This window comes from Protomyctophum parallelum, assembly GCF_964188405.1.
Source record: "Protomyctophum parallelum genome assembly, chromosome: 22".
Classification (NCBI taxonomy): Eukaryota; Metazoa; Chordata; class Actinopteri; order Myctophiformes; family Myctophidae; genus Protomyctophum; species Protomyctophum parallelum.
Window position 1 is genome coordinate 27,006,439 of NC_139714.1, and position 15,000 is coordinate 27,021,438.

At 47.0% G+C, this 15,000-nt stretch overlaps 1 protein-coding gene across 1 annotated transcript in view; it reads right to left on the reverse strand.

Annotated features, from left to right (window-relative positions):
* Positions 1-15,000, reverse strand: part of dgki (diacylglycerol kinase, iota) — a gene marked incomplete at both ends in the record, with an annotated part of 62,091 nt that overhangs the window by 18,304 nt on the left and 28,787 nt on the right. The window contains 13 exons of the mRNA XM_083794609.1: positions 58-144; positions 438-549; positions 1,585-1,658; positions 2,958-3,020; positions 3,255-3,310; positions 6,552-6,630; positions 7,364-7,513; positions 9,475-9,588; positions 10,250-10,310; positions 12,375-12,457; positions 12,729-12,824; positions 13,440-13,505; positions 13,763-13,879. Coding sequence (XP_083650735.1) covers positions 58-144; positions 438-549; positions 1,585-1,658; positions 2,958-3,020; positions 3,255-3,310; positions 6,552-6,630; positions 7,364-7,513; positions 9,475-9,588; positions 10,250-10,310; positions 12,375-12,457; positions 12,729-12,824; positions 13,440-13,505; positions 13,763-13,879 — 1,158 coding nt within the window. The remainder of the gene's footprint in view (positions 1-57; positions 145-437; positions 550-1,584; positions 1,659-2,957; positions 3,021-3,254; positions 3,311-6,551; positions 6,631-7,363; positions 7,514-9,474; positions 9,589-10,249; positions 10,311-12,374; positions 12,458-12,728; positions 12,825-13,439; positions 13,506-13,762; positions 13,880-15,000) is intronic.

Here is a 15,000-nt window from a genome sequence, read left to right on the forward strand (position 1 = left end):
GTGGGGGGAAAAAAGAGCTGACCAAGTACTGCGTCACCTGGACAGGAAGTGACTCACCTGAACAGGAAGTGTCTTGAAGGTGGTGAGGACTACCTCTCTACACTGGTGCAGCCTCTCGCCGTGCCCGCCCACCTGCAGCGCGGCCTGGTGGACAGGAGGGGAAATGAACTAAGACGAGAAATGTCCGTCGACTACCTTTTTCAACTGACGAAAATGACACTACAAACTACATGAAAACTAAGCTATGATGACTAAAACTATAAAGACTAAATATACTGACAAAAGGCTGCCAAAACACATTTTAGTCGACTAAATCAACTGTAGATTTAGTTGACTAAAATCTCATGAAATTTAGTCGACTAAAACTAGACTAACACATTCCAGGTGACTAAAACTAAATTAAGTTTTTTTTCCATTCATTGCGGGTGTCTCTCTACCAGTGTCGCCATGGTGAAGCCAATCACTTCGATACATCCGTCGTCGTGTCGTTGAGGCTCGAAGTCCCTGTGATCGCCCGGGTTCCCCCATGGCACGGTGCCAGCACAGTACCTACGCGCACGCACACACACACCCATGTTAAAACCCAGCGTAGTACCTACGCGCACGCACACACACACCTACAACTTACAAGCTCATAGTGCGCCACTCGGTAGCAGACCTACAAGCTTGTAGGTCTGCTATTTTTCAATAGCTAAAGTATAACATAATGCTTAGTTAAAACACCAAAATGCCCTACAACACCTGTTGTACCCGTGTCAGAGTACCCGTTCCACCCATCTGTCTGTGTACGCCCATATATGGAGGTGTCTGTAGGGGCCCTCTGTGTCCCTTTATTCCTACTAGACCTGTACGTCGCCGTCGCCCGCCGGCGTACTTGGGAACGATGCAAGTTGGGAACCATTTAGACCTGCAAGGACGATTCTACAAATGTCTTCTAAATCCTGACCGTTTTCTGAAAACCCCCATGTTTCTATGTCAGTGGTTCTCAAACTATTTTCATGTCAAGGACCCCCAAAAATATATGTAATTGGCCACCGACCCCCATTTGAAAATATGTTGTTCCAATATGTTGAACACCCCCGGCACTTGGTGCCGCGCTATGTATGAGCTTGTATATCTGCTATTTTTCAATAGTGTGTTGTGTCGGCTATTTAACGATGGCTTGTTGTCAGCCTGGATGCTTTTGACACACAGCTGGAGATCTCTGTGGCCGTGTGCCTGTGTGTGAAGAGTGCAACATGGCTGTGAGAAGTGTACTTGGCAATCAATTCGGCCTACTGGCAGAGCCTGATTGGTTGAGCCTCATAATTGGCTGAGGCAGAGGCTGGATATTGCACAGGTGAAAGGAGTTGGCCTCATTAGGCCCACTGGCAGAGCCTGGCCAGAGCCTTTTGTGGTGGTTCTAGAGAACCGTGGGTCTGACCGACTCGACACCGGGCACTGCGCTCCCTGTGGGGGTGTGGAACGCGTGTGTCCAATGTGAAGTCGTGGGGCGAACGGTTCTCGAATTACGCCCCAAAATGGGTTAACTCTGAGTGAACAAATGGAACCAAATGGTCCATTTGAAACTGGAACCGGTCTCACCTGGGAATGTTGAGGAACACGATGCACTGGAACTTCAACTCCTGGATCTTAGGGGTTAAATCTGTACCGTCACACTGAGAGAGAGAGAGAGAGAGAGAGAGAGAGAGAGAGAGAGAGAGAGAGAGAGGGGGGAAGAGAGAGAGAGAGAGAGAGAGAGAGAGAGAGAGAGAGAGAGAGTTGTCATCAACTGAGGGACAGACAGAGGACAGTAGAGCCAGGTATATCTGTCTGAGGGACAGACAGAGGACAGTAGAGCCAGGTATATCTGTCTGAGGGACAGCCAGTGGACAGTAGAGCCAGGTATATCTGTCTGAGGGACAGCCAGTGGACAGTAGAGCCAGGTATATCTGTCTGGGGGACTGGGCAGAGCCAATGGGAAGGGGCAGGGCATTCCACAGTAAAACACCCAGGGACTGGGCAGAGCCAATGGGAAGGGGCAGGGCATTAAAAACACCTGCAGGGACTGGGCAGAGCCAATGGGAAGGGGCAGGGCATTAAAAACACCTGCAGGGGCAGGGCAGAGCCAATGGGAAGGGGCAGGGCATTAAAAACACCTGCAGGGACTGGGCAGAGCCAATGGGAAGGGGCAGGGCATTAAAACACCCAGGGACTGGGCAGAGCCAATGGGAAGGGGCAGGGCATTAAAACACCCAGGGACTGGGCAGAGCCAATGGGAAGGGGCAGGGCATTAAAAACACCCAGGGACTAGGCAGAGCCAATGGGAAGGGGCAGGGCATTAAAAACACCTGCAGGGACTGGGCAGAGCCAATGGGAAGGGGCAGGGCATTAAAACACCCAGGGACTGGGCAGAGCCAATGGGAAGGGGCAGGGCATTAAAAACACCTGCAGGGACTGGGCAGAGCCAATGGGAAGGGGCAGGGCATTAAAACACCCAGGGACTGGGCAGAGCCAATGGGAAGGGGCAGGGCATTCCACAGAGTGGGACCGGCCACAGAGAAGGGTCGGTCACCTCTAGCGACACATGAGGTTTGCCGGTCACAATCAAAAGCAGTTGGTCAGCTGACCTCAAGGGTCTGGCGGGGACGTATGGTTTAATGAGCTCGCAGAGGTAAGGGGGCTTTATGCCAATAAAGCCTTTTGAAATTTAAATTGAATTGAGAGAGAGAGAGAGAGAGAGAGAGAGAGAGGAGAGAGAATGTTTTTTCAAAATAGTAAAATATGGCATGGTTCAGGGAGTGGTTTGGTTCTGGTTAGGATGTTTTGATTTGGGTGACAACTTTTTTCTGGCGACCACTCAAGGACCACTGGGGGTCCCTGGACCTCACTTTGAGACGCAGTGTGTGTGTGTGTGTGTGTGTGTGTGTGTGTGTGTGCGTGCGTCTGACTGTGTGTGGGTGTGTGCATGTACTCACCACTACTCGCACGTGCTTAGATAGATCCCTGGAGCTTCTCTGTATGAAGTCAGAGAACGCAGCCTACGCACACACGCACGCACGCACGCACGCACGCACAGTTTGAGAGAAAGAGGAAATGGCCAAGTTAAACATACATGGCAACTTGCCTAGGCTCTGTGTGTGTGTGTGTGTGTGTGTGTGTTCTGCGTGGGTGCACATGCGTGTGTGTGCGCCAACTTGCGTAGGCTGTGTATTGGCACGTCAAATTGTGTGTGTGTGTGTGTGTGTGTGTGTGTGCGTGCGTGCGTGACTCACTCCTGCATAGAACATCTTGTTACGAAAGCGGCTGTTGAATTTCTCTGGGTTGGCCTCTGAAAAACACACATATAAAATATATCTGTAAATATCTGTATATACATATATCTAAAAACACACATAAAAGATATCTGAAAACACATCGTACTATAAATGTGCCACGTCTCTGCGTGCGTGCGTACGTGTGTGTACGGTTGTAATCCACGTAACTCGAGAACCGTTCGCCCCACGACTTCACATTGGACACACGCGTTCCACACCCCCACAGGGAGCGCAGTGCCCGGTGTCGAGTCGGTCGGACCCACGGTTCTCCAGAACCACCACAAAAGGCTCTGGTCTGCAGGCTCTGTCAGTGGGCCTAATGGGGCTAACTCCTTTCACCTGTGCAATTTCCAACCTCTGCCTCAGCCAATTATGAGGCTCAACCAATCAGGCTCTGCCAGTGGGCCGAATTGATTGCCAAGTACACTTCTCACAGCCATGTTGCACTCTTCACACACAGGCACATGGCCACAGAGATCTCCAGCTGTGTGTTAAAAGCATCCAGGCCGACAACAAGCCATCGTTAAATAGCCGACACAACACACTATTGAAAAATAGCAGATCTACAAGCTACTACAAACTTGTAGGTGTGCTAAAATCGAAGAAAGACTGACATAGAAACATAGCTTTTTCAGAAAACTGTCATTTTCAAACAAACATTTTTAGAATGTCGACTAGTTTACTAGTCGACTAGTAAATCCACTAGTCCACCTTGTTGGTACTAGTTGATAAGAAAAACAATTTTGTAGACCACAAGATCAGGTAGAAAAATCGTTTTCTCACACTTTTAGACCATATCCTGGTGGTCATCACGCCTGACGATAGATGCCAAAACAATGGGAGATTTTTCAGTTTTTGTGGATGTTTGTTTAAATATCAAAAATCAGATTCCTTTTACTTCCCTTGAACGAAAACGTGAAGAGCGACGATGACGTGTCGAGGCGACCGCACGAAGAAGGATGAATGTTGATTTCAAGATTCAAGATTCAAGATTCAATAATTTATTTGCCATGTCAACAAGTTGATAGGAATTTGTCTTGGTTCATACTCAACATATACAGACAACCATAGATACACAGACAAGAAGGACAGTACAATACAGAAAGAAAAAAACAGCAGCATAGTGCTATCCCTGAAGCGACATGTTGAGCTCTGGATACTTCTATATCTCCTGCCTGATGGGAGGAGATTGAAGAGGTGATGTGCAGGATGGGAGTTGTCTGCAATGATTTTATTTGCCTTCCTAATTATTCTGGTGGAATAGAGTGAGGAAAGTGTAGGGAGGCTGCATCCAATGGTTTTTGATGCGCAACATACTACTCTTTCCAGATTTGTCTTGAGAGGTTGTGTGACCAAACCAGACCAGCATGGAGAAGGTGAGAACACTTTCAATAGTGGCCCTATAGAAGTGAGTCATGGCTGCTTGGCTGACTTTTAACTTCTTAAGCTGCCGCAGGAAATAGAGACGCTGGTGTGATTTGCTTATTATGAGACTGGTGTTAAGATCCCATGATAAGGATTCATGGATGGTGGTCCCTAGGAACCGGAAGGAGGAAACGCTTTCTACCTCTTCCCCATTGATGAAGAGGGGGGGGAGGGGACTCGATTTATTTTTTTAGAGATGTTTAGAATCAAGTTGTAACTCTCACACCATCTCACCAGCTCCTCTACTGCTCTGCGGTAGTCGGTTTCAACCTCGTTGGTAATAAGACCTACTAAGGATGTGTCATCAGCAAACGTATACATCATAACTGTACTAAAGTGAGATTGACAGAAATGAGTGTATAATGAGTAGAGAAGTGGAGAAAGGACGCACCCCTGGGGGCCCCAGTGTTTAGGAGCCTCGACAGCGAGACGAGATCACCTATTTTGACCACCTGTTTCCTGTTACATAGAAAATTAAAGATCCATTTACATAGATGTGTGCTGACGCCTAGCTCCTGTAGGGTTGAGATCAGCTTCCCAAGCACTATTGTATTAAATGCGGAGCTGAAGTCAACAAAAAGTACACGAGCATAGGTGGATCTGGATTCTAGGTGTTAGGTGATAGTGTGCAGACAGAGGGATACTGCATCATCTACACTCCTATTTGCTCTGTAGGCAAATTGGTGGGGGTCTAGTGCTATGCTGGACAGGTGTTTACAGACCAGTCGCTCAAAGACTTTCATAATGACAGATGTTAGGGCAACAGGCCTATAGTCATTAAGACAGGTGATATTATTTTTCTTTGGGACAGGAATGATAACCGCAGATTTAAAGCAAGCAGGCGCAGTACAGAGTTCAAGTGACCAGTTGAAAATGGAAGTGAGGATAGGTGCAAGTTGGTCAGCACAGTGCTTTAGTGTGGCAGACGACACGCCATCAGGCCCTGCCGCCTTCCTGGGGTTTTGCTGACGGAGCAACAGTCTGACATCATGTTCATGTATGTTGGGTGGAGAGTCACCCTGCTCTCTTGTAAAAGAGGGGGACTGATGGTTTTCACTGTCGAACAGACAATAAAAATCATTACGCCTCCCAGGAAGGGAGGGGTCCCTGTCTGGAACATGGTGTTTGGTTTTATAGTCAGTGATGTCCTGCAAACCCTGCCATACACCTTTGATGTAATTTGCTTGCAGTTTGTTTTCAAGCTTCACTTTGTAGGAGGCCTTAGCCTTAGACACAGCACGCTGAAATGCATATTTCAGTCTCTTATAATTCCCCATATCTCCACGTTTATAAGCAGCATGTTTCTCCCTACAAAGCGATCTCACTTCATTATTAAACCAGGGCTTGCTGTTGTTAAAAACCGTAATGGTCCTTGTGGGAATACAAACACTCTCACAGAAGTGGATGTAAGATGTAACAGTGTCAGTGTACGTGTCAATATCCTGACCGTCAGTCCAGAGGTTAGTCCATTCTGTGGACTCCAAACAGTCCTGTAATGTATCTATGGCTTGTGTAGACCATTTCCTACATAGAATTGGTAGTCCGGTGGCAGGTCAGGCAGAAAAGCGGGCATGTATGCCCGAACGTGAAGGAGTTCAGTCCTGTCGTACTGAACGAGACCAACGCTGGGTTCCATAAACAAACAAACAAACAAAAAAACAAACAAGAGTAGAACCATGTCGCCATAGTGCGGCGCCATCTTGTCCGATCACACCCCGATCACACCCCCTGTCGGTGGGGGGGCATTCATTCAGCTGTTTGATCCCCATCGAACTACAGGGTGCATGCGTGTTTCGTGTGTGCGTTTCATGTGTGTGTGCGTACACTAACCTCTGGACTGGTGGAACTCCAGGGTGACGTGAGCATCGAATCCGAGACTGAAGTAGTTGTTGAACACACTGAGAGGAAGCTACACACACGCACGCACGCACACACACACACACACACACACACACACACACACACACACACACACACACACACACACACACACACACACACACACACACACACACACACACACACACACACACACACACACACACACACACACACACACACACACACACACACACACACACACACACGAGAGAGTAAACTTAAGCAAGCTAATAACAGTGAAATGTCTACATAATGAAACTATGAGTATGCACAGTGCTTAATTTCTAACTCAAGAGGTGTCGGAGTTCAACTCGAAAAAAGTTTTTTTTTTGTGGGGTTTGGGGGTATTTATGGGGGTATATGGGGTATTCATGGGGGTTTGGGGGTATTTATGGCGGTTATTTGGTGGTTATTCTGCCCCAGAGTGACAGACAGGCAGTAGGTAACGAACACATATTTTTATCTGACCCACATAGTATAAGCAAAACTATTGTTTTTCACCATTGTTACAAAAATAGCAGACCTACAAGCTCGTTGCTCTGTACCTCTCTGAGAGTATATAATGAATGGAACCAAACGGACCCGTAATTAAGGGTCCATTTGGTTCTGGGGAGTCAGGTTCTGACTCCCCCCTAAGGTGGTTTCTTTCTGACCTGTGTCTCGTGGTGGTGGGGGCGGGGGGTGGCGGGGTCGGGGCTCTTTTGCGGCACTGGCGACGGAGTGGCGGGGGTGTGGCAGGGGGCGTGGCTGTTTTGAGGCACTGGCGACGTGGCAGGGGAGGGGGCGTGGCTCCTTCGGGCGTGGCAGGGGGAGGGGCTCCTCTCCACCAGAAGGTTCCAGCGGTCCAGCTGCACCACGGAGCCCTCCTCCACGTGGCCCAGGAGCTTGGAGACGGGCTCGTCTGCGTAGCCCTGGAGAGGGACAGACATTTAATAATAATACATTTTATTTATAAGGCGCCTTTCAGGGCACTCGAGGTCGCCGTACAGGTTAAAAACAGTACAAAACACAGTTAAAAGCAGAACAAAACACAGCTTGCAGCAGAAGACACAGAGGTCACACAGAGTTATAGGCCTGCCTAAACAGGTGGGTTTTGAGGTGAGTTTGGAATATGGTGATAGAGTCCATGTTTCTGATGTCAGGGGGATAGGAGGGAGTTCCAGAGGTGAGGGGCAGAGCGGCTGAAAGCTCTTGACCCCATGGTGGACAGACGGGCTGGGAGGACTTTTAGTTTGACGGAGGAGGCAGACCGAAGAGACAGGCCTGGAGAGGGACAGACATTTAGAGACAGGCCTGGAGAGGGACAGACATTTAGAGACAGGCCTGGAGAGGGACAGACATTTAGAGACAGGCCCTGGAGAGGGACAGACATTTAGAGACAGGCCTGAGGAGGGACAGACATTTAGAGACAGGCCTGGTGTTTCTATGTCAGCGGTTCTCAACCTTTTTCACGTCAAGGACCCCCAGAATTATCTGTATTTGGCTGCCGACCCCCATCTGAAAATATATCTACAAGCTCATAGCACGGCACTCGGTGCCGCACTACTATGAGCTTGTAGATCTAAAGTAGCTAAAGTCTGTCTGTCTGTCTGTCTGTCCTGAACACCATTGCTGAGTCAGGAGATAAAGGTGCCAAAGACAGCGTCAAGCCTGCACACACACACACACACACACACACACACACACACACACACACACACACACACACACACACACACACACACACTCCCTGCAGTTTGTGTACCTGACAGTGATAACAATCTGATGATAGTTGCACCCATCAGCGCACACACACACACACACACACAGGAGAGGAGAGGAGAGGAGAGGAGAGGAGAGGAGAGGAGAGGAGAGGAGAGGAGAGGAGAGGAGAGGAGAGGAGAGGAGAGGAGAGGAGAGGAGAGTGCTCGCTCACAGCATGGCAGAGATTTAAATTCATGGTTTAATTTAGCTTCCGTTTAGCTGAAAAATTCACCGCCACTTAAACCCTCTATAGTTTAGTGTGTGTATAGTGTGTATAGTGTGTATAGTGTGTGTGTGTGTGTGTGTGTGTGTGCGCGCGCGCGCGCGCGCGTGGTTCTGTATACTGTCAACAAATACTTCAACCAATCATAGCCAGGGAGCCCCTCCCCTAGCCCCTCCTATACACAGGTTCACGCATATGAGGTCACAGAGGTCATGTAGAGGTCACTGTGCAGTCTACAGTAACACAGGAAGTGTGTACTTCCTGTGGGACCAGGGGGGGGGGGGGGCAGTCAGACAGATATTTTGTGAAGCCACAAGGAAATCGGGATTTCCTGAAAGTCCATATAATGGCCTGTTGTGGCGCTGTCACTGGACCCAAAAGAAAACCCATAGAAGTCCATGTATTTGGGCCCAACTTCACCTAGACTGTATTACCTTAATAAACATGGTCATGAATACTTTCTGCTTCCAGTCACTAGTTTAAAGTCTCATTTATAATGTCATAATATTCTTTTTGGAGAATTATGGTCCCATTTATAAAAGAAATGACCATAAAGTTGCCTATGTTCTGAGGGGCGTGGCTACCGTTACAGTCTATGATCGGGATTCCCATCCCACTCGAGTCAAAATAAAAACCAACGGAGAAGAAGGGGGGAAGTCCCGCCTCGTTGTCTGGGCCAGCCAATGGCCAGCTGGGCCCAAACGGATCAAGAAAGATGGCGACTTACAGTGCAAGGAATTATTGGCTTCATTTTACGTCCATGTTAGACCCGGGGAACGCTTTGTCCATATTTTTAACAGTCTATGTGTTGGACGCACTGTGTGTGTGTGTGTGTGTGTGTGTGTGTGTGTGTGTGTGTGCGCGTGCGTGCGTGCGTGCATGCGTGTGTGTGTGTGTGAAACTCACCCCGCCCCAGTTGAGCGTCCTGGCGAGGTCATTTCCTGTTCCCAGAGGAAGTACCGCCACGGGGGGCTGGGGGCGGAGCTTCATCTCATCTAGAGCCGACAAGATCCATCCCACCTAGAGACAGACAGGTAGAGAGACAGACAGGTATAGAGACAGACAGGCAGAGAGACAGACAGGTAGAGAGACAGACAGGTAGAGAGACAGACAGACAGGTAGAGAGACAGACAGGTAAAGAGACAGACATGTAGAGAGACAGACAGGTAGAGAGACAGACAGGTAGATACAGACAGGTAGAGAGACAGACAGGACAGATAGATAGAGAGACAGACAGGTAGAGAGAGAGACAGGTAGAGAGACAGACAGGTAGAGAGACAGACAGGTAGAGACAGACAGGTAGAGAGAGACAGACAGGTAGAGAGACAGACAGGTAGAGAGACAGACAGGTAGAGAGACAGACAGGCAGAGAGACAGACAGGTAGAGAGACAGACAGATATAGAGACAGACAGGTAGAGAGACAGACAGGCAGAGAGACAGACAGGCAGAGAGACAGACAGACAGGCAGAGAGACAGACAGACAGGCAGAGAGACAGACATGTAGAGAGACAGACAGGTAGAGAGAGAGAGAGAGAGAGAGACAGATATTGGGAATTGTATGGATCCTTATTCTTCTAATCTTAAAAATAAATGGTGTTCACATGAGAATTAAAAACTGTCTGGGGTGTTATAGTGATATAGAATGACCGAAATGGTGAAATATCCCTTTAACTGTCTCACCGTGCCGTCCCCCCCACAGGCCAGGATCCGCAGGTTGGGAACCTTCCTGTACAGCTCCAACCTGGCAACGATCGCGCACACACGCACGCACACGCACACACACGCGCACGCACACACACGCACACGCGCACACACACACGCGCACATGCACGCGCGCACACACACACACACGCGCGCGCGCACGCGCACACGCACACACAAAGATTTTAGACATTTTGCCGAAAAATAAGGACGACTTCTTACAATCCAGCGCAGCGATATAGTTCAGGTCAGGAAGTCACTAGGTAATTATCCCCCCCCCCCCCCCCCCCATTCATTCATTGGCTATAATGGTTAATTAATTCATATATATACTCCCACCAATCAGTGTGTCTGTTTCTCAGACACAGTACTGTCCATTTAAACACTCACTATACTCTGTGTTCTATACATGCGGACTCTGTGGTCGTTCAGATGATGTCAGGGTTCAGACGCCCTCCACCTCCCCAGCCTCCTCCCTGTGGCAACCCATTCTGACCTGAGATTCTAAAAAGGTCTTCTAAATCCTGACAGTTTTCTGAAAAAAGCTGTTTCTATGTCAGTCGTTCTTCGATTTTTTCAAAAATAGCAGACCTACAAGCTCGTAGCGCGCCACTCGGTGGTGCGCTATGAGCTTGTAGATCTGCTATTATTCAACAGCTAAAGCAGGGGTCGGCAACCCAAGATGTTGAATGAGCCATTTTCGACCAAAAACATTAATTCAAAATCTATCTGGAGCCGCACATTTTTTTAAGCCTTAAAATGCTTATATAATGAAGACAACAGGGCTGCAAGTGGATATTAGCCTATCTATTAAAATAAAGTGCGCTATGGTTTAACTTTCATTACATTATTATGCCATGTTTTGTTGCGGCCCGTCACCGTTTATATACCTGCACAACAGCGCAGTTTGTTCGATATCAATCGCATCACACGACTCATCACAGGCAACCGAGAATGCTGGGGCTGAATTGATATCATTGATTTGTTGACTGGTGATGTTGTTTGCCATTTTTATGGCTCTGTCTTTGACTGTCTTTGCGGAGAGAGGCATGTCTTTAATTTTCTGTATTATCTCAGTTTTGTTTTTGAAGTCTGAGAATAGGTGCTCTGATATTTTAATGAATGACTCCTTCATATGGGCGCGTTCGGAAATAGCGCACTGAGCCCACTGTGCAATGCAAACTAATAGGCGAGTGTGCTCCGGTGTGGTATTTCCGAACGCGCCCTATAGTCACCGTCTGTGAACGGCTTGCCACGTTTTATTATCTCCCGGGTTGCAACGAAACTAGCAGTAGTGGTGGAGTACTGGAGTTTGAAGCTGCGAACCACTTTTTAAAAGTTAGTTTGCTCTCTTCTGCAGTTCTGCAACAGCCCTCTTTCTCTCATTCCCAGCCGGGTGGTCAGCTGCAAACTTAACATGCTTTCCCTGGAAATGTCTTTCAATGTTACTTTTTTTGTTGCTTGATAGTTTGTCACTGCAGATTAAGCATATACAGGCAATCCATCTGCATTGGCTGTGAAGGCATAAGCGTCTGTCCACGAATTGTTAAAACCTCGGTTTTCGTCGGCTATTTTCCTTTTTCTCCCTGTAGAAGCCATAGCGTAGCAGCAGCCTCACACACCCACCGGTTTGTTTACACCTGTCTGGCGCAGCATGCGAGTGTCGCATGTTATGACACAAATTTTAGTTGACATTATGTGCTGAAACTTAATATTTATTCTACACATTTTTACAAATTTGGGAAACTTAAGAATGTTTCTGTCACGTTTTGCCTCCTACAGAAACCATAAATGAAAAATAAAAATGTGAAAAAATAAACATTATACATTTTCATCGATTTTTTTGTAATGCTACAGAGAGCCACCAGGGGAGTGCTCAAGAGCCGCATGCGGCTCTAGAGCCGCCGGTTGCCGACCCCTGAGCTAAAGCATAACATGATGCTAACACCAAAAGGGAAGTAACGACACCAAACGCTGCACACGAGCAGAGACACGGCGTCTGTTGGCATTTTAGTGTCGGATTCATTTTGACGTCATCGGCGGGGAATGTGTTTTAATTAAGATAGGCAGAAAATGGGGTGAAGTGCTCCTTTAGTGTACTCACGCTTCTCTCAGACCGCCCTGGGAGAGATCGAAGACCTGGCGAGGATTCAGGATCCACTGGAACATCTGCAGCACCTTGGTGCCCTGAGAGAGAGAGAGAGAGAGAGAGAGAGAGAGAGAGAGAGAGAGAGAGAGAGAGAGAGAGAGAGAGAGAGAGAGACAGAGACAGATACAGATACAGATACAGAGACAGAGACAGAGACAGAGACAGAGAGAGCGAGCGAGCGAGCGAGAGAGAGGATTATATGATGATAAGCACCCCTCACTTCACACAGGTGTGATTTCTCTTTCCATAAATAAAGTTGTTTGGTGTGTCATAGTTTAACTATGTAAGTATAGAAGTGTGTGATGTCACCTGGTTTCCGCCACTCTTGGGATTGACAAAAACCAGGATGGGTTTCATGAGTGGAGAGGGGAGGGGCTTCAATATGAACGGACGCCATTTTGACTCCTGGAGGGAGAGAGAGAGAGAGAGAGAGAGAGAGAGAGAGAGAGAGAAGAGGGAGAGAGAGAGAGAGAGAGAGAGAGAGAGAGAGAGAGATCAACGGCAACAGTTTTTTGCATGAGGAAGGGGGAGATCTTTCTAGGTTGACACAGAGGTGCTCACTTTTTAGACCCACTTTATTAATTTTTTTACACAGATGTCCTGGGCACCACATGCATGTAATTCATAGGACGTCTGTGGACGTCTTGGGCACAAAATGTGTTAACCCATTCTGACCTGAGATCAGATTCTATACATGTCTTCTACATCCTGACAGTTTTCTGAAAAAGCTATGTTTCTATGTCAGTGGTTCTTCGATTTTCCAAAAAATAGCAGATCTACAAGCTCATAGCGCGCCACTCGCTATGAGCTTGTAGATCTGCTATTTTTCAATAGCTAAAGCACAACATAATGCTAACACACCAAAAGGGGTTCCCAAAAATGTGTTAATATAAATAGGACGATGCGGTTGGATATAGCAGGCGGATGATGAATTTGCGGTAGTGCCGCGCTATGAGCTTGTAGGTCTGCTATTTTTCATGTTAATAGTGCAGGATTTTAAAGGGAAAGATTTCCACTCACGTCCTTCTTGCTCGTTCTCCGTTTGAACGAAGTCCGCCTTTTCCTCCTCGATGTCTTAAAGGAGCTCTGGAACACACACGCACACGCACACAAGCACACGCGCGCGCACACACACACACACACACACACACACACACACGGACACAATTGTTTGTCAATTGTCATTCTGAGTGCAATTAGAAGCTAGATTAATTGAGGCGTGTGTGTGTGTGTGTGTGTGTGTGTGTGTGTGTGTGAGTGTGTGTGTGCGTGCGTGCGTGCGTACGCAAGTGGCTGTGTGTGTGTGTGTGTGTGCGTGTGTGTGCGTGCATGTGTGTGTGTACCTGAGGTCTCCTGACTTTAAGGATCCAGGAAGGCGGGACTATGACGCCGGCGTGCGCTCCCAGAGAACACGCCTCCTCGATCTGATGCAGCATGAAGCACGTCACCTTGTTGTGGAACTGGGGAGGAAAGGGTTAAACCATGATGTCACCTTGTTGTAGCTCCAATAGCTATAGCAATTATCACAATTTAAATACATAAGCATATAGAAACTATTTCACATTAACAATGTTGGTAAAACTAAGATATTTGAGGCGAAATATATAATTTATATCCACAAATAAAATATTATCATTGATTAACTCCATTCCTCTACCCTCCATGGTTATTATGAATTGTATGCTATTAGTGCTATTAGTATAAAGAAGGAGCCTAATCTATTTTCATGTTTTTATAGCATTAAATCTTTTTTTTTTTTTTTTTGGTATGTATTAGCCTGTTTATTTTCCATTGATATAATTTCACCATAATAGTATAATTTCCCCATAATAGTAGTTTTAAACAGGAGAGCTAATTTAATAACCAGTCACTATTATTGTTTGATTGTCACTCTTTGATGAATTGAACAAGGTGGACCCTCTTGTAAACAAGTAATTCTGCATGCAAAATGTTAATACATATTTCAATCAATCAATCAAAGTTTAATGTTTCTACGTTAATCATCATGACGTTGTTTGTTGCACTTGCAAGTAGATTTGACAAAGTAGATTTAGAAAATTAGAACGTATACAAAATATGCGATTAATTTGCGAATAATCACAGTTAACTATGGACAATCATGCGATTAATCAGATTAAATATTTTAATCGATTGACAGCCCTAGTTAAAACATGACGTCACCTTGTTGTGGAACTGGAGGAAAGGGTTAACCAAATTAAACCTGAGGCCGATTCTCAAAAAATGTCTTCTAAAACCTCGTGTTTTTACATCAGTGGTTCTCAACCTTTTTCATGTCAAGGACCCCCATAATTATCTTTCTAAAACGGGTAGTCCCAATACTTCATTCTGATTGGCTGGTTACCGTCACGTGACCGTTGTAAATTTCACCGATAATCCACACCTTCAATCACTTCATATCATTCGCAGCTGATTCCGCATCTCTGTAGCTGTACTGGGGAAGGGGAGCGCTTGATTGCCTTCCAAACACATGCCGTGCGGTGCCGTCTAAGCACCGCCCGGCTCATATGACTATGAATGTGTGGCTCCAGGCAGCCCCGTAAAGACATCAAGGGCTATTCTC